The sequence below is a fragment of the Pseudonaja textilis genome, chromosome 2 (assembly GCF_049901715.1).
Source record: "Pseudonaja textilis isolate UNSWEBS1 chromosome 2, rPseTex1.2, whole genome shotgun sequence".
NCBI lineage: Eukaryota > Metazoa > Chordata > Lepidosauria > Squamata > Elapidae > Pseudonaja > Pseudonaja textilis.
Genome location: NC_141991.1, coordinates 162,220,696 through 162,244,406, shown reverse-complemented (window position 1 = coordinate 162,244,406; position 23,711 = coordinate 162,220,696). Strand labels below are relative to the sequence as shown.

Here is a 23,711-nt window from a genome sequence, read left to right as displayed (position 1 = left end):
ATCTTGCAAGTCTAATCGTACAAATCTCTCACTGCCTCTTTTACAGCCTGATAAGTTCGGGAAGGTTCCTTTCTAAGTTTCTTTCTCTTCCTGTTATGCAGCTGTGGGCCAAGCCTCTCTTATCTGATTATTCCATAGAACGATAGAAATGGTAGAAATTCTTGAGAAATTGACTGTCCCATGAATAACTCAAGGATATGAAGGGCTTTATAGGTGACCACCAGCACCTTGAATTCCATCTGGAACCACACTAGGAGCAGGTGCAGCATGTGGAATAGTGGAATATACTAAGGTGCATCCATAAATTCCCCTGCCACCGTGTTTTGGACTCTCTGGATGTTCTCCAAGGGCAGCCCCATGTAAAGTAGATTGCAGCAATTCATTTGGTAGTTGACTAAGGCATGAGCCCCTCAGTCCACAAAAGGGCACAATTGGCATACAAGATTAAGCTGGCAAAAGTCCTGCCAATTACAGCTACCACTTGCTCGTCCAACATGAGCCACAAAAACAAACAAACAAACAAACAAATCTGGAAAAGATGGTCCTTTATTAGAGAATCAGCAGGACTCAAATTCCCCAAAGGGCCTGCCTTCAACCCTTAAGCCATGTCCTCTAGCTCAGGGGTCTCCAATCTTTTGGACTTCAGGGACTACCAAACTGTGGTGTAAAATCCTGTGGACCAGAGACCCTGGGAAAATCCAAAAAAAAAAAGTCTGCAGGAAAATTCTCCACCCCCGTTTTCCTACCGATCGATCATTTTTTATTTGGGATACCGTCTCCAGCTCCGTTCTCAGGGGTAGAGAGAGAGAGACTTTTGGCTTCGTGCAAGGAAAGCAGCAGAAGCAGCAGAAGTTTTTCTTTCTCTCCCCCAAACTCTGCCAGAAATGAGTCTTTGTGAGACTTGTCATGCTGGCACAGTCTCTTGGAGCAAGATGCCTTGCAGGGTCCCAAAGACTCGTTTCTGGCAGAGTTTGGGGGAGAGAAAGAAAGACTTTTGCTGCTTTCCTTGTGTTTAGCCAAAAGCAGAAGAAGAAAGAAGCAGGAAGAAGCAACCTGGTAGCCAGGCCAGGCACGTGGGGCAAGTCCCCGACCGGCCTTTCTCCCCTCTCCCCTCCCCTCACTACCTTGTGTTGTTCGCAATGCAAGCCTTGTATTTCCATGGGCCATGTGGGCGGCACAGCCTTGTGTTCCTGGTGCAGCCTGGATTAATTGCTTTGGGGGGTGCTTTGGGGGTTACATTTCTCTGTGGACCACCAAAATTTTCTCGCAGACCACAGTGGTCCCCAGCCCAGTGGTTGGCAACCACTGGTCTAGATTTCTCTCCCAAAATCTCAGTTGTATAAATGCCATTAGCTCTTTTGCTCAGAAGCATGAAAAATGTTCGCCACACAAGCTTAGCGGCATTGTCATACAGCAATTAATTCACAACATGGCAGCTTCAAAGAGCAAACCCTTAAGAAGCTGTGATTAAATTGGATAATCAACTTATTTTTTCATGACAAGCTGAGACTAAACAACACAGAAAGCAAAGAAAGAAAGAAAGAAAGAAAGAAAGAAAGAAAGAAAGAAAGAAAGAAAGAAAGAAAGAAAGAAAGAAAGAAAGCTTTTATCTTTCACCCTCTTGTGGCTGCCCTCTTCTCTCTGTGTCCTACTACAGAGTTCAGAAAAGAGGTCCAAGTGTGTGCTTGGCTGCCTGTGGCCCAGAATGCAGCCTTGTCTGCCTTCCAGGCAGCAGGTGCACTCAAGCTGGACTTGCAGGGATCTGGTTACAGCTTTTCCTCTGCCCAGGTATTTACCCTGCTCCCGATGGCAAAAAAGGGTTTAAAAGTTTTTTTCCCCTCCCCTTCCAGGTATAAGTCGGATGTGTGGCCAGTCTTTCTTTCTCCGAACACCAAGGAAGGAGCTTGTAAAAATTGTGTGTGTGTGCGCGCGCGCGCACCCACACCCTTTGCTGGACGCGCTTCGCCAACCTTCTCTCTGCACGCGCTCCTGGGAAACTCTCTTTTCATAGTAAACTCAGTAACTCGCGGCACGTCTCCTTCCCCATCTGCCTTCAGGATCTGAAATGTCCTAGGTTGGACCCACCTTTTCTGTTGCAACAGGTTGGTTTCGTCAAGTTTTCTGGCCCAGGATTTCTCTCCGCGTATTCTGCGGAGGAGCGCAGCCCAGAGCCTAGGGAAAAAGCCGCGGTTTCCGGGCAGCAGCAGCATCCCCATCGCTGGGCTGGCTCAGTCTCAGCAGCGCATCCCTGAAGGGACGGTTCTGGTCGTCGTCGTCTTTTTCCTCCTCCTCCTCCTCCTCCTCTTTCTCTCCTTGATCCTCGTCCTCCTCCCCTCTGCCCGGCTGCTGGAGGCCAGCTCCAGTCTGGTCTGGAGACGGATGAGTCTGCAGCCGACAGAGTCCGAAGCGGGGTGGCGATGGCGGTTGCAACATCTGGCTGCTGAGCGAGGCAGGTACCTGGCAGAGTCCCAGGAACAGGATCCGAGGGACAACCTTCGGGGGAGGAACCGAGAGGAGGAGGAGAAGGAGAAAGGCAGGCGGATCCACCTCAGCGCGACAGAAGTGTTGTTTGTTTGTTTGTTTGTTGGCACTTAAAGAGACCAGGAAAGAGTTTTAGGACGAAAGTATTTTTTTAAGGTGTGGGATTATAGCTTTCCTTCTTTCCTTCTTCACACCTCCTTGATTATTCCTTTAAATTGTCTTCTGTTACATGGACTCCTACATTGCAAGTAGACCCACTCTGATAAGACCACCCTTATGCTCAGAGGCCTAGAAGGTACCCCTTCCTTTCAGAAAACCTTGTGGTCAACAGAATTATTTTTCATTATTTAGTGAGTGGCCTTCCGGGGCAGGCTAGAATGCCACTTTTAAAATTGTTTGTATTCAAGCAAGGGAGGTATCTCCAGGAAACTTATGTTTTCTATATTGTAAAGACCATTAAGAAAAAGCAAATATACATATACTGGGATAATGTTGCAGGATCCAATCTGGGTCAATCACGGGGACCCAGAGGTTCGGTCTTCCGAGCTTTTGGACTCGGTGCTGGGCCCCATCCTCAGCATACTTCTCTCTCTTCAATTTGCTCTCTTCCAGCACAAGTCCAAAAGCTCGGAAGACCGAAACTCTGGGTCCCCGTGATTGACCCAGATTGGATCCTGCATCATTAAGAGAGCCATTTAGATAAGTAGTGATGAAGACAACAGGCTAGAAACTGGGAAAATGGGAATTTTAGTCCTGCCTTAGGCAAAAAGCCAGCTTGGGCCAGTCACTTCTTTTTAGCCCTAGGAAGGAGACAAGGGCAAGCTACTTTTGAAGAAGCTACCAGGAGTCAACAATGCCTCAAGGGCACCCCTTCTGTGCCGAAAAGGATTATTAAGAATTGTGGTCAAAGTGCAGTCTCTCACAAGCCACAACCTCTATTCTGGGTGACTGTATGGTACATCTGGTTTTCAGCTCTGATGGTCCCATGCAAGCTCTGACCACCCCTCCTTATTCTCCAGATCCAGAGGAATCCCACTAGTCCTGCCATCACAGAAAGAGGGGTTATGGATCCCTTCCCAGTTTGGATTGCAAGACCAAAGCCAGCCAGGTAAATGTTGCCCCCTAGGAAACAAACCGTAGTTTTGACACTGTAGGAGTGAATGGCATCGTTTTAATAGGAAAAGCCAACATAGATTGAGGTGGGACTTCATTTGCTCATGCATTCAGCTGACTTCAGCCATTGGGGCTTTCAGAACTACCGTGATCAGTAAAGCCCCGCCTTGTGTTTTGATTTAAGGTGAGTGTGAAAACTATTATAGATCTCATAACAATATGAGAAAAGGCTACAAGCAAAGAACAACAAGGGCACTCTGGTTAACACATCACCTGCTTAACTCAGAGCATTTACAAGAAACAATAAACCTGCTGAAATTCTAGCTGGCTAGTTGTGTTTACTTGGCAGAAAAAAGGAAACCAAGGCAGCTTGTTTTCTTGAGAAGTCCATAATTTATTTTTATTTTATTTTATTTTATTTGGGGGGGGGATTTTTTTATTTTTTTTAGCTAAGGTGATTTTTCAATGGCAGCATTTCAGATCACTCACACAGAGCATAAAGGAAAGGGAAGTTTGCTTTCTTCTTGAAGTATTCGTACTTGGGAATGTAACTAATCTCCACAAACATGGCCACTTCTTTCTTCACAGACTCTTGAGCTTTGGGCTGTTCCATGGTAAGGAGGGATATAGTTACCTTTTCCCTCCATTGAAAGTCTTTGTTAAGCATACAAATATGTATTTTTGTTGGCCTTAAAATAAAACCTGGCTGTTCTCCCAGATGAGGGTTGTTAGAGTTCCTTGTTGTGTGTCTTTGTATACAATTTTCTGTTGTTAACTGGATTCATCATCTTGGTTTTTTTATCTAACTTGTTGTTTTTTTCAAGCTTGTTTGTTGCACTGTGAGACACCCAGAGTCATTCTGGAGTTGAGTATTGCCTAAATGAAATCAATCAATAAATAATTCTTGAGAATTCAATGTACACATTTATTTTCTGTATTTATTGTTATATTTATACCCTACCTTTATTTTCTGCAACTCAAGGGGGCATATATCAGTGGTCACCAACCGGTGGGCCGCGGCCTACTGATGTGAACAACACAAGGTAGTGAGGGGAGGGGGGAAAGGGGGAGGGGAGGAACTTGCTCCACGCACCCCACACGCCTCACCTGGGCAACGGGCTGCTTCCTTCCGCTTCTTTCTTCTTCTGCTTTTGGCTAAACACAAGGAAAGCAGCAAAAATCTTTCTTTCTCTCCCCCAATCTCCACCAGAAATGAGTTTTGGGACCCTGCGAGGCATCCTGCTCCAATAGGCTGCGCCAGCATGACAAGTCCCACAAAGACTCATTTCTGGCAGAGTTTGGGGGAGAGAAAGAAAGACTTCTGCTGCTTCTGCTGCTTTCCTTGCATGAAGCCAAAAGTCTCTCACTCTCTCTCCCTGAGAACGGAGCTGGAGATGGTAAAGAATGATCGATCGGTAGGAAAACGGGGTGAGGGATTTTCCTGCAGACATTTTTGGGGATTTTCCCAGGGTCTCTACAGATCAATCGTTCTTTATTTGGGATCACAGAATACCATCTCTCTCTCTCTCTCTCTCTCCCCCTGAGAATGGAGCTGAAAAGCAGATTAGGAATGTGGCTGCCTTGGAGCGGGTGTGGGGGTGTGAGGGACCTGTGTGTGTGTGTGAGAGAGAGAGAGGGGTGGGGTGGGGTGGGGGAACATAACATCCAGCCCTCCAAGGTTAGATTGGACCTCTCTCTCTCTTACCAACGTCAGAAAGCCACCATAGGTCAAAAATCATATTAGTGGTCTGTGGGATTGAAAATTATGAGTTTGGTGGTCCCTGAGATTCAAAAGGTTGGTGACTCCTGGCATATATAATGCTCCCCACCCCATTTCTCCCACAAGGGAAGGAGGGGGAGGGGGAGGGAGAGAGAGAGAGAGAGAGAGAGAGAGAGAGAGATTTGGGATCAAAGTCATTCAGCAGGTTTTGATCCTTAAGAGAGGATTAGAACTCATGATCTCCTGAGTTTTAGTCCAGCATTTTAACTACTATGGCACATTGGCTCTCTCATGGTCAGACACTGCTTCTAAAAACAAATTCCACCTTTGAAATGATACCATTGGAAACAGTTTTCCCATTTAAAAGGCAAATATGGTTATGATTAACTTGTAACATGAAACCCACATGTATTCCTTAATTTCTACATAACACATATACAGGCTGTCCTCAACTTACAACTTGTCAACTTGTCCTCAACTTTAGTGACTTGTCAAAGATACAATGGCACTGAAAAAGTGACTTATGACCGTTTTTCACATTTACAACCATTGCAGCATCCCCATGTGATCAAAATTCAGATTCTTGGCAACTGACTCATATTTATGACAGTTGCAGTGTCCAGGGTCATGTGCTCACCTTTTGCGTCCTTCTGACAAGCAAAGTCAATGGGGAAGCTGAATTCACTTAATAACCATGTTACTAATTTAACAACTGCGGTGATTCACTTAACAACTGTGGCAAGAAAGGTTGTAAAACGAGGCAAAACTCACTGAACAAATGTCTCATTTAAGAACAGAAATTTTGGGCTCAGTTGTGGTTGTAAGTCTAGGACTAACGGTATGTCCCTGAATTAGGAGTTTAGAGAAGCTGAGAACAATCAGCATTTTTAAAGAAATTGTTTGCAAAATGCTTTGTTGCACATAGAATTATTCATACATGTTTCTTTCATCCCATTATTTTGCCATAGCGAGACTTCGGATCTTTCAACTTGCTTTTTCTACCCTCCGGGTAGCAAGCACCATGCCTTTCCTGTCTTTCTTTAAAGTTCACAATTCTGAGGGCACTGAATTTATATGATATCTTGAATACTTGTACAGTAGTAATTCTTAGCAGTGACAGCTTCAATGTGGTGGAATAGACTGCCTCCAGACGCATGCATGGCATCTTCTCTGGCTTTCTTAAAGATTTTCAATATGATTTTGTTCGAGTAAGCTTTTAGAAAGTGGCTTCATTAGATTATTTTAATTAGTATGATTAGATTGCTTATTGTACCCTATGACTATTATTAAGTGTTGTACCTTACGATTCTTGACAAATGTATCCTTTCTTTTATGTACACTGAAGCATTTGCACCAAGACAAATTCCCTGTGTCTCCAATCACACTTGGCCAATAAAGAATTCTGTTCTATTCTGTTCTGTTCTGTCCTGTCCTATTCTATTCTATTCTATTCTATTCTATTCTATTCTATTCTATTCTATTCTATTCTATTCTATTCTATTCTATTCTATTTTTTGTCCCTTTGGGTTTAATGACAAAGTCAGGCTACCATTTTTTAAATTCTCTTTCTGTTTCTTTCCTTATTCTGAAGCAGATGGACACCCTGATTTTGTTGAATCGTGCTGGAATTTTCTTTGGGATAGTTTTATGATTCTTGGGAGCCAGAAACACATAATATAAATACATAGTCACTTTACTCATACAGCCTAACTCCAAACAAACAATGTTTGCATAATCATAAAAATACAGTTGCCAGATAATATATTTTGAAGGAAAAAAAGAAAAACAAACAAGAGAAAAATGATGGTGGAAGGAAAAATGAATGGAAGATGAACAGCACTAAAGATTTTAGGATTATGACCCACACAATGCAATATATCTTTAAATTAAATGTATGCATTTAACTGTATTAGTTTTTAAATGATTTAATATAGATTTCAGACTTAATGTAGACCAAAGAGATAATTAGTTGGAATTAACACTGGATAAGGCTCTTTCTGGGTGAAAAAAGAAATATTTCCAATGTTATAGCTATAAAACCTACCAAAATCCTCAATTTTCCTGTTTAGTTCTTGGAAAGGTAATAGCTAATCTTTTCAGAAGGCTCAGGAAAAAATCCTTCTAGAAACCCTGGAGAGAGAGAGAAGATTACTCTCTGCTAAACTTTTCTCTCACTCAAAACGAATGTTTCATCCCGAAAAGTATGCAAAATATATGATTTTTATTCCAGCAGATGGCAAAGCCTTATTCCCAAGAAGTAACCAGCTGTTTAAATAATTGCTCATCAATCTAGAAAAAAACAAAACAATCATTACCATGAGCAAGAAAAGATGAGTTTAAAAAAAAAAGAAGAAAGGAAGATAGTAAAAAAAATGATTCCCAACTTTCTTTGGTACAAATACAGATTTAAAAAAAAAAATACATCAAACTCTTACTTACATTTGTTTACATTATTCCTATTGCCCCATATAATCCTAATCATTCAATCCCAAAATCAGTGTTTCATTTCTTTCAGTTTCTTGAAAAATGTCCATGGTTGCTTAACTGAGATAGAAGTTCCATTCAGGACAAAGGAAGCTAATTGTAGAAATTATAGAGGATTGCAGCAGCAGGTTGCAGGATTGTGTGAATTCATTTCTCTGGAAATACATACCCTGAGTTTCGATTAAAAATGTATTGAGATGTAATTAATAATTAGTTATGCTAAAATCAAGACTTTATCCAGTTTGTTCGTTTGTTTTGGTTTTCAAGATCAAAACCATGCTGTGACAGGGCAAAAAACCCTTTCATATATTATTATCTGAAGTTATGTTTTCTCCTCTACTAGCTGTGTCAGTGCTTGTTTTTCTTCTAATTCCTGTGTTTGTTTCCTTCTGTCGTGTGGATAAGCCAGGTGGTTGGCCTCAACCAGCCAGAAATGACATGAGAAACGAGATATCAAATAGCAACATAATCGGGGTGAATTTGATTGACACTATTTTTGATGGAAAGGTGGGATATAAACTCTAAGCAAACAAACCGGTAAATAAGGTTAGGTAATAATGGGGACAGTGCTTCCTGGAACTGGATTTGGCTACAGTGGTCATTCTGTGACCAAATAGGTGTGATTCAGGTTGAAAAGAAAACTTCCTGAGTAGGCAACACAACACTAAAGTAGCAGGAACTTGTTGAGGATGACAACAACAGCAACAAGGGCAACACTTTAAATTCTCACCTTGCAGTACTGATTATTCAACCCCAAATCATAATGCCAAGTTTATTTTTTGATTATAAACTGATGCCACTGAAATTAAATATATATAGCAAAATGTTAAAATTGTTCCTACACTCAAGTGCTTCTTTTGACACACCTTCACAACTGATTTTAGCAAGCCTCAAGTACAGTTGTCAAAATGCACAGAAATATACCAATTGCTGACAGATGCATTTCAAATAGTCTGTTGTCAAATATAAAATTAAGTATATTTTTATGACACATGCCAATGTTAAGTAGTTGGCAATCAGGACTTCCAACAATATTTTATGCTTAACACAATCTGTTCTCTTGAAAACCCTTAAAAACTTTGGGAGGATGAGCTGGGCTATGAACTGAAAGAAAAACATTGGAAAACATTGGAAGTTCAATTGGTTAGATCAGTGGCTCATGTTTAGACATAACATCCTTGACATCCTATTGTCTGTTGACCAACATTCCAGAATTTCAAAGTTGTTAAAGGTATACATACACACACACACACACCTGTGGGCTAGATAAAAAGAGAAAAATATTGATTTTGAGCTACATTAATATTATTTCTTGAATTGTAAATATATCTGAATTGGTTCGAATAATCAACAGAGAGCCAACAACTAAAGATTGTGTAGCCACTGAATGTTAGCAATATCATGATACTGAATAATATTATACAGACAATCCTCAAATTAAAGACATTCATTAAGTTACTGTTTAAAGTTACAATGTCACTGAGAAAAGTGACTTATGACTGTTCTTCACACTTACGATCACTGCAACATCTCCATGGTCATGTGATCAAAGTTCAGCTGCTTGGCAGCTGGTTCATATTTATGACAGTTGTGGTGTCCCAGGGCCATATGATCATCTTTTCGGACCTCCTGACTAAGCAAAGTCAATGGGGAAGCCAGATTCACTTAACAATCGGGTTACTAACTTAACAACTGCAGTGATTCACAACTGTGACAAGAAGAGTTGTAAAATGGGGCAAAGCTTACCTAACAACCATCTCACTTAGCAACAGAAATTTTGGGCTCAACTGTGATCATAAGTCAACCACAATTGACTTGTATCAGTCATCTCTGACAGACTTCACCATTTAAAGCCAGACTGGTCATCAAAACCATAGTTTGCAATTTATGTATTTTATTTGCCATGGCAAATAAAAGTTTTACATCCTGATACAAAAGGGCAAGTAGATTTCTAGTCCTGAGCATCTGTGTTCTGATTTGTTCTTAGATGCTTAGGATCTTTTTGCCATCTGCACTGAGTAAGAAATTTCAGTGTAGAATCATTTTATAGCATGGATCTATAAATTGGACGTCTTTGCTCTCCATATCCAAACACAACATTGTAATTTCTTTATTGCCAGAGAAACTCAAAGCACTACAGTCATGTTACCCCTGTTAAGTTCATGTCCCCATTTCCAAGGAGCAATTCAACATTGCTTAGGCTGTTTTTATTGCTTGCTTCATCTGATGCAAGTGATGGACAGATGGTTGGTTCAGACAGATGAAAAGAACCACATGTTTTTGCAATGCACAATTCCTTGTTTCATAAGGTAGAGAGAGAACCTTCAGCATTGGTGAATCTTTAAAATAGATTAAAATTTCAGAAATGGCAAAAGTCTCTGTAACCCAGAGTATATGAGCTCCCCAGTTGATAGATGAATGCCACCTTATAATAATGCAAAGCGTTTAAAAGAATGCTGCACCAAGCACATTGACAAAATTAAGTACTTCCTTAATGCTTTTCCAGGTCATTCTGGGCACGTGCCTGTACCAACAAAATATCTTATGAGATTTTCAAACATACAGTAGAGAGACAATGTAGGACAGCATTCAAAGCACTTTCCATGTGTCTTCCAGACCAGGCTTTTGGTGGGATGGGGTGGGGTGTATTTGCTTGTTTATGCCAATTTGATTAGCAAACTACCTCTTCAACATTTTAGTAGAAATCCAGGGTTGTGGAGTTAATTTTTTAAAGTTTGTCCAAATGTTCTTCCAGCTCTCCATAATAATCTTCACCATTTTCATAGCTGTCAGTATTTGAAAGATTGTTAACATTCCATCTTACCTCAGCACTATATTTTTAAGATATACCTCCAGAAATAGAGCAGCATTCATAATTATCTGCCTCATGCTATTACATAATTCTAATGTGAATGGAAGATGCAGCAGAAACTGTGACGGCTCTGAAATGCAGGAATTTGGTAGGCAAGCCATTTGATAAAATGTTGGATCTTACAAAAATAACCTTCCAGGTTCCTGTCAACTTTTTTGGAAACTTTCAGAACCTAGCACTGTTCAAAATCACCTTAGAAATATGCCACAGAACTGACAATATTTATTATTCCTTATTCCTGAATATCGAGTCATAATTGGTGTCTAAATCTTCCTTATATCATTAATTTGTCATGAAAGTGATGTTGAGAAACCACCATAAAAACCATTGCAATTTCTTTGAAAGCTTTCATAACATTCATGTGGCTTCTTATCTGATGCTCCAATCTAAAGTTTTATTGCTGGCAAACAAATGTGCCACATAATATATATTGCAAATAGCTTAGAATCATATTGTGAGCATTATCCTTTGTCAGGATGCAAGTAGACACTCACATTGCTGAAGATCAAAATCCTCTCCCCATAAAATGTCCATGTGGTGTTCCTGATAACACTATGAAAGTCATTGTTTTTGTTGTTCTTTTCAATTTCCTAACCTAGCTTGTAGTCAAGATACTTCTTGGTGGTTTTCCAATCAGGTGCTAACCAGTAGGGACCACAAGTGGTTAGGTTTTGTTGTCTAGCTAGGACTATAAAGAGGAACATGTCATTTAAATATTTCCAAAAGGCTGCAGAAAGGTCCATTGTCACCAGTGTTTTACTAATATTGAAGAACATGGAAAAAAGGTTCCTTGTTGACATGCTGGGGGAATCTTGAAACCATTATTTCCCAATATCTCTTACATTCCCTGAGAATTGAAGGAGAGCACATGAACATATGAATGTTTGCGTGTATCTCCAGGTCAGTGTTGACTCTTGACAACTGCCTGGTCAAGTCCCTGCAGTTGTCTTGGTAAGATTTGAGAAGTGAATTGCCACTGACTCTTAACACTGAGAAGATGTAACTGGCCCAAGTTCAGTCAATTGGCTTTCTTCTTAAACAGGACTCACAGTATCCTGGTTTCTAGCCTGGGGCCTTAACCACTACACCACACGGGGGAAGAAATAAATGAATAAAAGGGGCAATGAAATACACCTCCATCCTAGTTTGTTCAGCTGATGCAAATGAAACAAATTAATTTGAGAAATCAATACCTCAGCTTCTATTGCTTGCTTTGCCTCCCTAACAGGTTGTTTTGCTGGGTCAAAGAGAGGGCGTCCACCCTTGTGTTCTTCATGCCTTTTGTACGAAAGGAATTTAGAAATAACCAGAAAATCATCTGACTCAATAAAACCTAAAATATAAAGGTCACCGAGTCCCCATAGGGAGGGAGTAACCTATAGCAAATGTTTACTTCTCCTTGCACTGAGCCCTCCTTGTTCAGTGTCAACCAGGTTACAGCAGAAATGCCATAGAAAACCAAAGGCAGAGATGTTCATCAGCCTGGCCACTCCCCAGCTCTTCTGTCCTCCCAATAAACCCTTTGAACTGTTGTGGAGAATTTAGAAAGATAATAAATTATATAGTTCAACAGACAAGTGTTTTTCCCTTCTTTATGCAGAAGCAATTTGGGACCCAGTTGTTAACCAAAGTAGGCACGAGATCTAAAGGTGATAATTGTGGGTGTAGTTTCTTTTCATTTTCTCTTCTCCCAGAACAATAAAACCATAAGAACTGACTTACACAAATATGTAAGTGAGGTTATCAGTAGAATACAAATTCCCTGTACATATATGGAGGATATCAGTGCCAATGTCTCTGGATATGAAAGGGTGAATGGATGCAGACTGAAAAGGGAGGCAAAATATGTAAAATTGTAAGCACAGTCAAGGTTTCACTTAGCAACTGATTTTCTTTACTGAGTTGACAGTCCTAAGTGTGGTTGCTAAACAAGGACTACTTGTAGTAAATTTCTCGATTGAGTGGAAATATTCCTCCCATGGAGATCACATTCCAAGATTTCCAAAAAGTCAAATCTAGAATAAGTTGGCTTATTTATCTGTTGATTTATTTATTTGTACATCAATTTAATCACAAAGTGATTCTAGGTGACTGAATGTAGTTTGTATTAAAACCAAAACCAAACTCAGTTGTAACTTAAGTTAAACTAAATATTGCTAATTCCTTTTTTAAAATCTACCCCTCATCTCCACTTTTTAAATAGAGCTTTGTATATAACTAATTTTCATGTTGATAACTTAAGGCTGAAATCAAATCAGTCATGAAACCAGATCACATTAATGGATCAAGATAAGCATGTTTCATCTCACTGGTGAGCACAAGATGAATTGGATAAGGCAGATATTGTGTGCGTTTTATACCTTTAATTCCATTTTAAAATATTGGGGCCTCTCCCACTTGAACAGCATACCAGCAGAGATACACACAGCCCTGTTCCTCCTTGGTCTGGAGTAAGGGTGTCTATGGAGTCCCTGACATTTTTTTTAAAAAAATGTTAGTTATGCAGATAGTCATGCTTCTTTAAACTCTGCATTCTTTAAAGTAGTATAAACTGCCCAGAACATTTTTGGGAGTTGTGCCCTTGAACTAGAGATGATCTCTATCTCTATCTCTGTCTCTCTATCTCTATCTATCTATCTGTCTATCTGTCTATCTATCTATCTATCTATCTATCTATCTATCTATCTATCTATCTATCTATCTATCTATCGAGAGATATGATGGATGGATAGAGATAGACAGATGATAGATGGTAATAAAGATAGTAACTGAAATACAAAATGAATCATACAATTTGCCTTTCAGCAGGTCTTCAAAATTTGTGAGAACTGATTTCTGATCTTGGCCTTCTTAGCAGATTAAGCCACTGTTTAACTACAAAATCCAGAATTTATATCCTAAGACTGTCTATCAAATATTATTTTGAGTTCAAAGAACAAAGATGTTAAAGTTGGAGACGGGCTCTTTCAAACAGTCTTCAGTCTTGGCAGAAAAACAATCAAACCATTATGTTCTGTCTCCAGCCAGAGAATGTCAATTCAATTTAAATCAAATGTTTAACTTTGCTTAGGATATCCGACCTCAAAAATACAGTTCATCAGTTAAAAATGAGTGAAGAAGCACTTTGGAGTAAAATTATGTCATATTTCATATTTTGGAACGTCAAGCAAATCTTTCTTGGCCTTGAAATGTTGGTTGATTGAAATATTGAAATATTGAAATCTTGATTGACAGAGGTATTTCAAGCAAATTACTATCCTTTCTCTCCCTCCTTAAAAATTTCTGCCTTTACACAATTCATATAAAATATTTTAAGGGGAAAAATTCCAATAAATCTCATAATCCCAATTCAGTCCCCCTCTCTCCACAATATGTTGAACGCTGCAATCAGAAGAAAATGTCTTCTGAATCAATATAGATAGGATTGGGGTGTGAAGCTCAAAGCCTTTCTGGAGGAATATTTTGTGAGAAAAAAACCCACAGTGTGATGTAGCTGAAATTAATTGTCAGTAGGCTTAGATTGGATTCCTTCCCTTCAGAATGTATCTCTTAAATTAACAACTCAGAGGTGATGCATTTAGCATATAACTTTATTTGACAAACTGTGAGAAATGCTTTTCTTGATTAAGTACTTCCATTGTCTGAAGCATTCTGTCTCCACTTGTTTGATGATCTAGTGAGCAATAGGAGATCATTATCTTTATCCTGAATGCGTGTGTGTGTGCGTGTGTGTGTGTGAATTTTCCAGAGGCATGATAACAACCATTGGAATGCTTAATGCTGTACTAGAGGAATTTTCTTTTACCAGTGCTGTTGCTTTTAAGCTACCAGCATATTCCAGAAGATTCAAAAGCTACAAAAAATTGGTGCCATCAGTCTGCAATCTCTACCAGCAATTGAACTCACAACTTTGAAATTCCATCTCCACCAGCTTTTGAGGCATATAAAAATGCATTTGGTTGAGAGCCATCTCAAATAATCTAGCAATATTTCAATAATTTCTGCATAACACCATCATGCCACATCTAGATGAGATGGGTAGCACAAAAAGATCTAATAAATAAATGTCCAAATCAGGAATTCACTTTTCATTTCAGTCAAGTACATTGTACAAGGAACAGCCATGTTTCCAATACGCTTCACAATTGGTAACAAGAATTATGCTTAACCAGAAGTGAAATAACTTTATATTTATTATTTCAGAGATTAATTGCACCCTAAGCACAGATATATTAAATGTGGAAAGTTCTGATGCTGCTCTTTAAGAAACACAAAAAGCATTCTAAAGCAGCCTAATTCTAAGGTAGGATTAAAGGAAACAGTGTATACCTATCAACTGCAAAATTAATGTCAGATATTATCCTAAGTTCCCCTATGAAAATAAAAGTAGGGATGTAACTAAGGATTCCAGATGATCTTCCAATGTTCCTGGTCATATTTTTCCAGCTCTGGAGGTGGAATTTTAGAGTACAAAGAACTTGTATTCATTATTGTCAGTCACATAAATATGTTCCTTGCCCCCCTCCCCACAAACATCATATTAAATTATGCCACCATTGTTTCAGCACCAGATAATTAATTGCCAAATAATTAAAAACAGGAATAATATAGATAAGCAATTGGAAAGATTGCAAACTCAATTACTCTCAGTCTAAGCCCAAGAACAATACGGAGCAACTCAGTCAGAGTTCAGTTCTTTATTTCCTTACATCCAACGGACAGAATCTTGCTAGGCTAAACCCTTATCTCTCCCAGCCTAATGGGATATACCCTGGGAGATTCTAGGGAATGGCTATCTTTGCATTCTTCCTCTGTCTCTTATCCAGCTCTGTGATGTGCTGTGCTGCCCATTGTCTCATTCCCCTTCCCAGAGTGTGTTTCCTCCTTCCTAAGAAACTGCCATTTCATTATAGTCCGTCACCCCAACTCCCCCTCTGTGGGAACCATCTTTCACAACAAATACCTTCAATCATCAGTAACATCATCCTCATTCTCAGAAAATGTAGTCATGCCCATTATCTGACATATGGTGTTCTAATTACATACCTGTTGCTACTGCACTACCTGCAAAAATCTCCCCCTGGTATCATGACAATCACAAGTTTGCTCAGTTTTGATTTAAGCACAAGAATACAGAAGCTGCCTTACACTAAGGAGTACATTCATTAATTCAACCATTCTAGTACTGTTTACTCGGGGATTCAGATTTTCTAGGCACATTTTTCTCTACTCATGGACATGCCAGGGGCTGATTGTGAGACTCTCTGTATTCAGAAGAGCATTATGTTGTGGCTTTCGCTCCCCAGGGTGAGCAAAAGTCTCCAAATGGTCTGACATTTTGAAAGTCATGTCTAAGAGACATTGATTTTTCTCCTTGTCTGTTTCTTGTTGGTGGTCATCCATTGAGCAAAGAGCAAGTTTGAGGCCTCCCTTCAAACTTTTGCTCTAGCCTTAGGTCAGGAGGGGTTCCACTGTTCTTCAGGTCTATTTTATTGGTAGGAAAGAAGCAGAACATCTTCAACTGATATGCAGTTCACCCAGGAATTTTTTTAAGCAAAAATTCCATATCAAATAAAATTTTGCAATTACAGTTTACTCAAATGATTTACAACTCCCAGAATTTATAGCACATGACCAGTAGGTGAAGGCACATGGGTATTGTTATGTATTAAATGTTTACAGGCTCCATTTTTCAATTAAGAATTAAAAAAAAGAAAGATAAAGACAGCCTAAATTAGAGCTCAGTTCCTGATAGCTATAAAGAAATGCTCATGTTTGGAATCTTTGGCAAAGAAAATATAATCAGTTTGCCATTACTTTCTTTCATTATAGTTCTACATCTCTCAGAATTTTCTGTTGGTCTTTCTTTCAAGGACTAACCAGGCCGAGAAAACTGCCAAATCATTGCAATTCTCATGTGACCTTATTTGCTATCAGTGGCCAGCATTAAATAAGTTCTAAATACCCCAAGTTTTAATTTCACTACATACCCATGTGGAGGAGAGCTATAATTAACTGTAATTAGGGGAAGAACTACAATGAACAAACTTTTAAATAGTTTTCAGTATGTTTTATATATTTATTGATTTTTTAAAAATTAAAGTTGTATACAGCCCAGAATCAATTTTTGTGAGTTGGGAGGCCATACAGATTTGATAAGTAAATAAATAAAATAAGTGCCAGCTCATTCACAATTATGATGCTTTTCCATATGTTGTGAACAGTTTTGAGTTCCCTGTTATAAGGCTCTCAGTGCTTTTGGAATATGATAATGGTGTCCAAATAAGGCAAGTGCAACAAAGTTTTGCACATCATTTAGTTGAATATAATTTTGCAGATACTGTATGTATCTAAAAAACTAAATAGATCTTTTCAATCATCATCCAGTTAGATCGTGGATGCAAGGAATATTATTTTCAAACTGTTACTGGGTGTGCCATTGGAAGACCTGTAAAAGCTGGTTAGGAATAGATTGTCATGGAAAAAATCTACCAGTGTGGTTGCTAAGAATCAATAAAATAACTTGATGGCATATTTGTGCGTGCATTTGAGTCAGGGTTGACTCCTGGTGATTGCCTGGACAAGTCCATGCAATTTTCTTGGCAAGATTTTTGGAGTGGTTTGCCCTTGCCTCCTTCCTAGGGCTGAGAGAGGTATGATTGGCTCAAAGTCATCCAGCTGTAAAATGGGATTGGAACTCACAATCTCCCAGTTTCCAACCAGATGCCTTAACTACTACTCCAAACTTACGGCAATCAAGTTGGCACATAGTCAATCTATAATCTGTGAAAAGAGAATTTCAAACAAAACAGTGAAGTGAGACTTGGTTCCTCATAAAGTGAACAGAGATTTGCTCAATTGTTTGGAAAGTAAAATAATCTTTTAATTAAACATTTGCCTTTGAATTTGGACTATCCCAGAGTAGGATTATTAATGTAGAGTTATTGCATCATGTAGATATTGACAAGCTTCAGAAAAATGTGTAAAGTCAAGAGTTTAAAATCCTCCTAATGACCAATGAGCTTTTAATCCAGTTCACAAGAAACAAATAAAATAGTTCAGATTATTTTATAATTAAATGACAAAGTATGTATTATTTTTTCCAATTGTATTTTAATAATTGGCTAGGAGTGATAACTTCAGTAAAAATAAATGTTTTCAGTTATCCAAAACTCATTATAAAAAGTCTTTCTCTGATTCATCTCTCAGTTTGAAAAATTGTATGGTTCAGGTCTCATTTTTATGAGTAGATATGATAAGAAGTAGACATGAGTAGATAAGAACAATCGCTTTTTGAAGCTGCTATACAAGTGGTAGGAAAATTTATGGTCTTGTCTGTGCCTGCATTATATACAGTCCATCCATTAGCAAATTATGAGACAATTCCATTCATCATTTAGACATATATCTCAACTTCGGTTTCTGAATCTGGAAAGATTGCCCATATGGTGCCAAACATTGTTTAAGCCCTGCATTTATTGCCTCTCTAGAGTTTAAGAAATAAAATATATGTTAGATTGAGGAGTTTAAAAGGTCTTTTCCATGCTGCCTTGTGTACTTGCATTGCATAACCACATCTCTATTTTTATCCTAATATGTTGGGAGATATTCAGCTGACACTCCCATGGTGATGCAGTATCAAAAATCAGAAAAAGACATGACTGAACTAATAGTACAAAACATATAGCCTGTACTAGCTTTTCCCAAGCTGGGTCTTTTAAACATAGATGTCATGCCCCTGTTGGAATCTGATTCTGAGGGGGAGGTCAAGCAGCTGACAGGGAGTGGGAGTGTGGCTCCGGTGGCTGTGGAGGAAACTGGGGAAGGGCACAGTCTGGCTGAGCATTCAGAGGAAGACCCAGGTCCACCCCCTCTTCATCCTAGGGCACACAGGGAGAAATGGAGAAGAGAGCAATGTGAATTACATGGGTTATGGGGAGAAAAGGGCCCTGATTTCCTTCATTAGCTGCAGCTGTGAAAACAGGATTTAAAAAGGGTGTTTGCACACAGCACCTTGCTGGAAGCAAAGCATGCATTATCTTTGTTTGTCAAGTCTTATCTGGGTGTGTGTGTGTGTTTCATTATCTTTTGAAGTCTGCAATTCCTTATCCTGCCCTGTCTCATTAATTGCTGCAGCATGGTTTGTGTTGGTTTTTATTTATAATTTATATGTACTTTGGGTTCGGACTGAATTTCTTCCCTTTAAAAACTGTTCTTGGGAGAATTTTTCCTCCAGCCAATGATAACTGGAGATTGGGGGCCAAGTTGGAGGTGTTAAAGGGACTTCACCTACTTTTGTGCCTTTGTTATTTTTGTGCCATCACAATAGATTACAACTCTCAGTATATATAATTGACATGACATTCAGAAATACTGGTACATAGTTTTGAGATTCAGTGATAGTGATCTGAAGTGATTGGTTGCACTTTGCTGTAGGCTGACAGAGGCCCTCCAGATATGGTTGGGTTCTTAGTATTTGCAGATGTTTCATTACCAGGCTAGGAAGTATCATCATATTAAACATCTATAAGAAGACAACCAGTGGTAGCATTCAGCCAGTTCGCACCACTTTGGGAGAACTGGTTGTTAACTTTCTGAGCAGTTTGGTGAACTGGTTATTGGAAGAAATCATTAGAGCAGAGAACCGGTTGTTAAATTATTTGAATCCCACCACTGAAGACAACCAAATCAGAGAGCTCTAAGAACTCAGCAGTTCATCCCTTTATGAACCACTTCTACTGGAATATTGCTACTGCAACTCTCAACATTCCTTACCATTGACCATACTTTGCATGGATTCTGGAAGTAGCAATTCAATAATACTTGGGGTTGTTTTGATTCTTACTCCTGGTTGTACAAGGTAAAACAAGCTTCTCTGCATTGAAAAAAGATATCTTGACATACATTACTGGGATGGCTATTTTCTGTGGGTGAACTTTTCTTCCTAATGGTTTTTCAACTCTACAAAAATTGGGTCTCTATCAAGAGCACTAATACCTCTGTCTTGTGGTATGAATGAAGTGATGTGAAGTTGCCTTGAGTATATGTAATGACACTTTGAAATAGAAAACATGAAAAAATATAAAAACAAAATTAAAATTTAAGAATATGAAAAGAAATGAGTACAATGCCTAAGGCAGATCAATTTGTCATTTCTGTATTGGAGATGACATATTTATACAACAGTTTGAACAGCTAAGTTAATAATGGTGTTGTTTCTAATAAACACATTATATGAATATTGACTCCATTTAGCTGTGGTTGCACATATATATCCTCTAATAGATGACCTGCCCCATATTTTCTTGATGCTCCAGTATCAAAAATAATTGGTCATAAACAAAGTGTCAGCATCTCTGATTAATTTTACTCCTAAATATAAAAATATAGAAATGTAAACATAGATATTGAAAAGAATATTTCAAAGTGCATTGTTCCAGCTTTCTTGTCAACAACTAACAAATTTGATTTATTTCTTTTAATATGAATCTGCCATAATTAATACAGTATGTTACCTAACTCCATGCCTCTTCTTCTTTGAGAAATTAAATTTAGAAATTATGGGAGGGTTGAAAGTTTTTCAATTGATTGGTAGGAAAAGTATATTGGGGTATTGTCTCCCATTTTATTAGATGTATATTTTTAAGGTTTTTTTTTTCCTACCAGACATTTATACCCTACTTTTAATTAGGCTAATGTCATTGTCCTTTGCAACCAGGGTGAGGTTTATACCATGTTTTTTTTAATTATAAACCTGTCATTTTACATTATAAACCCATCATCTAGATAAATGTACCTTCATTTTTTTTTTCAAATAGAGTCTTATCACTAAATTTCAGTGCACTCAATATTGTAGCTCCTTCCATCCCAACCAAGGTATTTTGTGTTCCTCGTATAAACCTTGCCACTTGATTAACAGTCTTTTTCTTTAATAGACTATCATTTGTTCTTTCAACTATTGTGCACTTATGGTATCAGGCACAAGTAGCCAGGAGCAGGAGTTTGCTTCAATACACTAAAAGTTTATTACATGCTACCTATACGCAAGAATCTGATCTACTAATAGTCAAGGGAAATTAGCAATAGGTAAGAGTCAATCAAATTCACAGGGGAGGAGGCTGATAATCACCTACATTAGGTAGATTTATAATCAGTATTTTAATATTAAATATTGACTAACTGACAACTCAAAATTACAGAGTTTAGCAGGTATTTTGGGGGAGGATGTTGAGAAGACAGTTAACACAATCAGATCAAAACCCATTATTACAGTCATAGACCAGCATAAGAAGAATGGGGATATAAACAATTAGTAATTTTAAAAGCTAAAAAGTTTAAAACACTCCAGATTTAAAATTTCTGGTTTTTTTTCAGATAACATAAATCTTTTGCAGTTATATTTTTTGAAGGATTCTGACATGAAGCTTGACTCACTTTGGATTTTCAAAATGTTACAGTCATTTTGGATTGAGGTATTTTGTTTAGTCCTTAAATTACAAATGTGTCTAATTGTGTATTTTCTCTTCATTTGATTTCCTTTACAATGTCTTGGTTGAACTGTTAGAAATGCTGAAAATATGAAAGATATGGCAGGAAGAGAAGCAGAATTTGAAACATATGTGCAGATATGTTATATAAAAGCCAGAAATAACTATTCTTAATCTCATTTTACTAATACGTGAGTTTGATGCCCTGTCTCATTTTTCAATAAATTGAATTAAATTGGAACTGTCACTGGATTCCAAGAGTAATTTTGACAGGTTTAGAGATGGGCGTTATTCAGTGTTCGCTGTATTTTAATTCCTCTGGGGGGGGGCTGGGGGTTTTTGTGCGTGATATAAAGATATTTAGGAAACTTACTCAAGTAATATGTTTGAATTTATTATCTACTTTGACATAGTCAGAAATGATTTAAGCAGTTCCTTTGAATATGTTTGAATACTTTTGGATATCCACTTTTTTAGACATCAGTGAAATAACTTTTCTATGCTGAATCATCCAACTGGGGATTTGCATTTAGTTGGGGCATAATGCAAGTGTTCATTAGGTGTGCAGAGTCTAGCTGTGTATGCAACAATGTGAGAGGAAAAAAGAATTAGAGAGCCTGTGCAAATAGTGATTAAGTTGTTGAGCTCAAACCAAGAGGACATTCTCAACCAAGGAGCTCACATGGCTTAACCCATGTCACATGGCTAATGATGAGAATCAAATCGAGAGAATTGCCTTGAACAAAAACCCAGATATAAATGCAGCAATAAAACAATCACTTAAGGTGGGATTACCCAACAGATTTACAAAATTTCAAGCAGCTTTCTTTAGTCTCTCTTTTCTTTTTTCCCTTCCATTCAGCCATGTTCAGTTCATGGAGATTGCTTGGACTATTCCCTTCATTTTTCTTTCTTTCTTTCTTTCTTTCTTTGGTAAATTTTATTTGAGTTTTCACAAAAACAAAAGAAACACAATTAAAACATCTTTTTTGAAAGCAGCATAATCCCAGGTTACATTTCTTCGTACAGACACAATTTCAGGTTCATGATCATTTTTATATTCTATTCCATATCTTATTACAATTTTACACATTTACACATAGCTTCTCCTCTCTTTTAATTTCCTCAATTTTATTATATTTATTTCATCTCAATTCAAATCATTATATTTATATATTTTTGTCTGTCCTGTTTCAATTGTCTATTATCTTTTCTCATTAAACAAAATTTCTCCTGTAGTTACTGATTGGAGTATGACACCTTTATATCTTTCCCCTAAAGTTATAACACTCAATATAATACATAGCTTCCATTCAGATTCTGTTTGGTACATTCTTAAACTACACACAATATTCTTATAAAAAAGAAAAAATTATAAATGTATATCATTAAAACAACATTCCATTCCAATTCAATTCTGTCATTAATATTAAAATTCATTAAAGTCTTAAGATTTTTCACGTTACTTTTCAATTAAATATCATATTTCTATGGGAACAATTATTAGCTTTCCATAATCAATTCCCCCCCTCTTCACTTATATTTTAAAAAACATTGACTAATTAAAGTGTTCCCATTCCTTCCTAATTCAATTTTCTCATTTATTTTATTTCATTTACTTTATTCACAAACATTTCACTAAGTTACACTAACCATTCTATCCCTCATTCTAATCATATGTTGTTTCCAATTTTCTAAAGTTATTTCTATTTCAAATATAACAACACAATCTCATGTACCTTTACAGAATCCCCCTTTCAGTTAAATTTTTACCCATTATCTCTAAATAGGTCCTGTTTCTTTATATCTTGCTCCGGACCTTTGTGACTTCTTTTTCTTTCCTTCTTCCCTCTCTTCTTCTCCCTCCCCTTTTTACCCCTTTGTCTCTCTACCTCTACTTTCCCCTTCATTTTTCTTGAGAAGGTTTTTCAGAAGTGGTTTGCCCTTGCCTCTTTCTTAAGGCTGAGAGAGGGTGACTGGCCAAAGGTGACCCAGCTGGCTTTGTATCTAAAGCAGGGCTAGAATTCAATCTCCCAGTTTCTAGCCTGATGCCACTACACCAAACTGACTCTTAGCCTCTTTTACCTCCATGTATACATGCAGGCAAGTGAGAATTGTGGGAGAAGGAAGGGTCCCAATGTTGCACATTTCTCCATGCTTCTCTTTCCAAATCTTTCCCAGCTGTCATTCACCTGATCTTTTATTCAGATTCTGCAAATGAAAGTGCATGAAGTGTCCAGGGAGTTGAGCTTATTTGTTTCAAAACAAAAATGGTGCAGGCGCAGCATGGACACTGTTTTCAGTACTTCCTGGAATAATGATAACACAGTAGCACCAGTATTTCTTGGGGATGCCAGGGGGACTTTTTCGGCTAATGCAATTATAAGAATGATTGATCATAAATACATGGTTGTGTATAAACATAGCAAGAAAGGTGGCTCTGATTAACAAACTACAGGCTTCTATTATAACTTTAGTGGTCCATGGGGCCAATGTGTGTGATCCACAGAATTGATTCTTATTAAACTTTAAACCTGAGGAATGCTGAAGACCT

The 23,711-nt window shown here is 38.1% G+C and overlaps 1 protein-coding gene and 1 long non-coding RNA gene across 17 annotated transcripts in view; one reads left to right on the top strand and one right to left on the bottom strand.

Annotated features, from left to right (window-relative positions):
- The window catches only part of LOC113449594 (transient receptor potential cation channel subfamily V member 6-like), a 93,315-nt gene extending 90,837 nt beyond the window's left edge, over window positions 1-2,478 (bottom strand). Inside the window, exon 1 of the mRNA XM_026720681.2 lies at window positions 2,086-2,478. Within this exon, the coding sequence (XP_026576466.2) occupies window positions 2,086-2,216 (131 nt within the window). The 5' untranslated portion in view covers window positions 2,217-2,478. The remainder of the gene's footprint in view (window positions 1-2,085) is intronic.
- Window positions 1,891-23,711, top strand: part of LOC113449599 (uncharacterized) — an 86,984-nt gene continuing 65,163 nt past the window's right edge. For 6 of the 16 annotated variants that reach the window (XR_015742079.1, XR_015742077.1, XR_015742084.1 and 3 more), the window contains exons 1-4: window positions 1,891-2,102; window positions 3,501-3,589; window positions 8,208-8,272; window positions 21,045-21,142. This is a non-coding gene — a long non-coding RNA (uncharacterized LOC113449599). Of the gene's footprint in view, window positions 2,103-3,500; window positions 3,590-8,203; window positions 8,273-21,044; window positions 21,143-23,711 lie in introns of all 16 variants that reach the window. The other 10 variants (XR_015742078.1, XR_015742080.1, XR_015742085.1 and 7 more) reach the window with 4 other exon arrangements.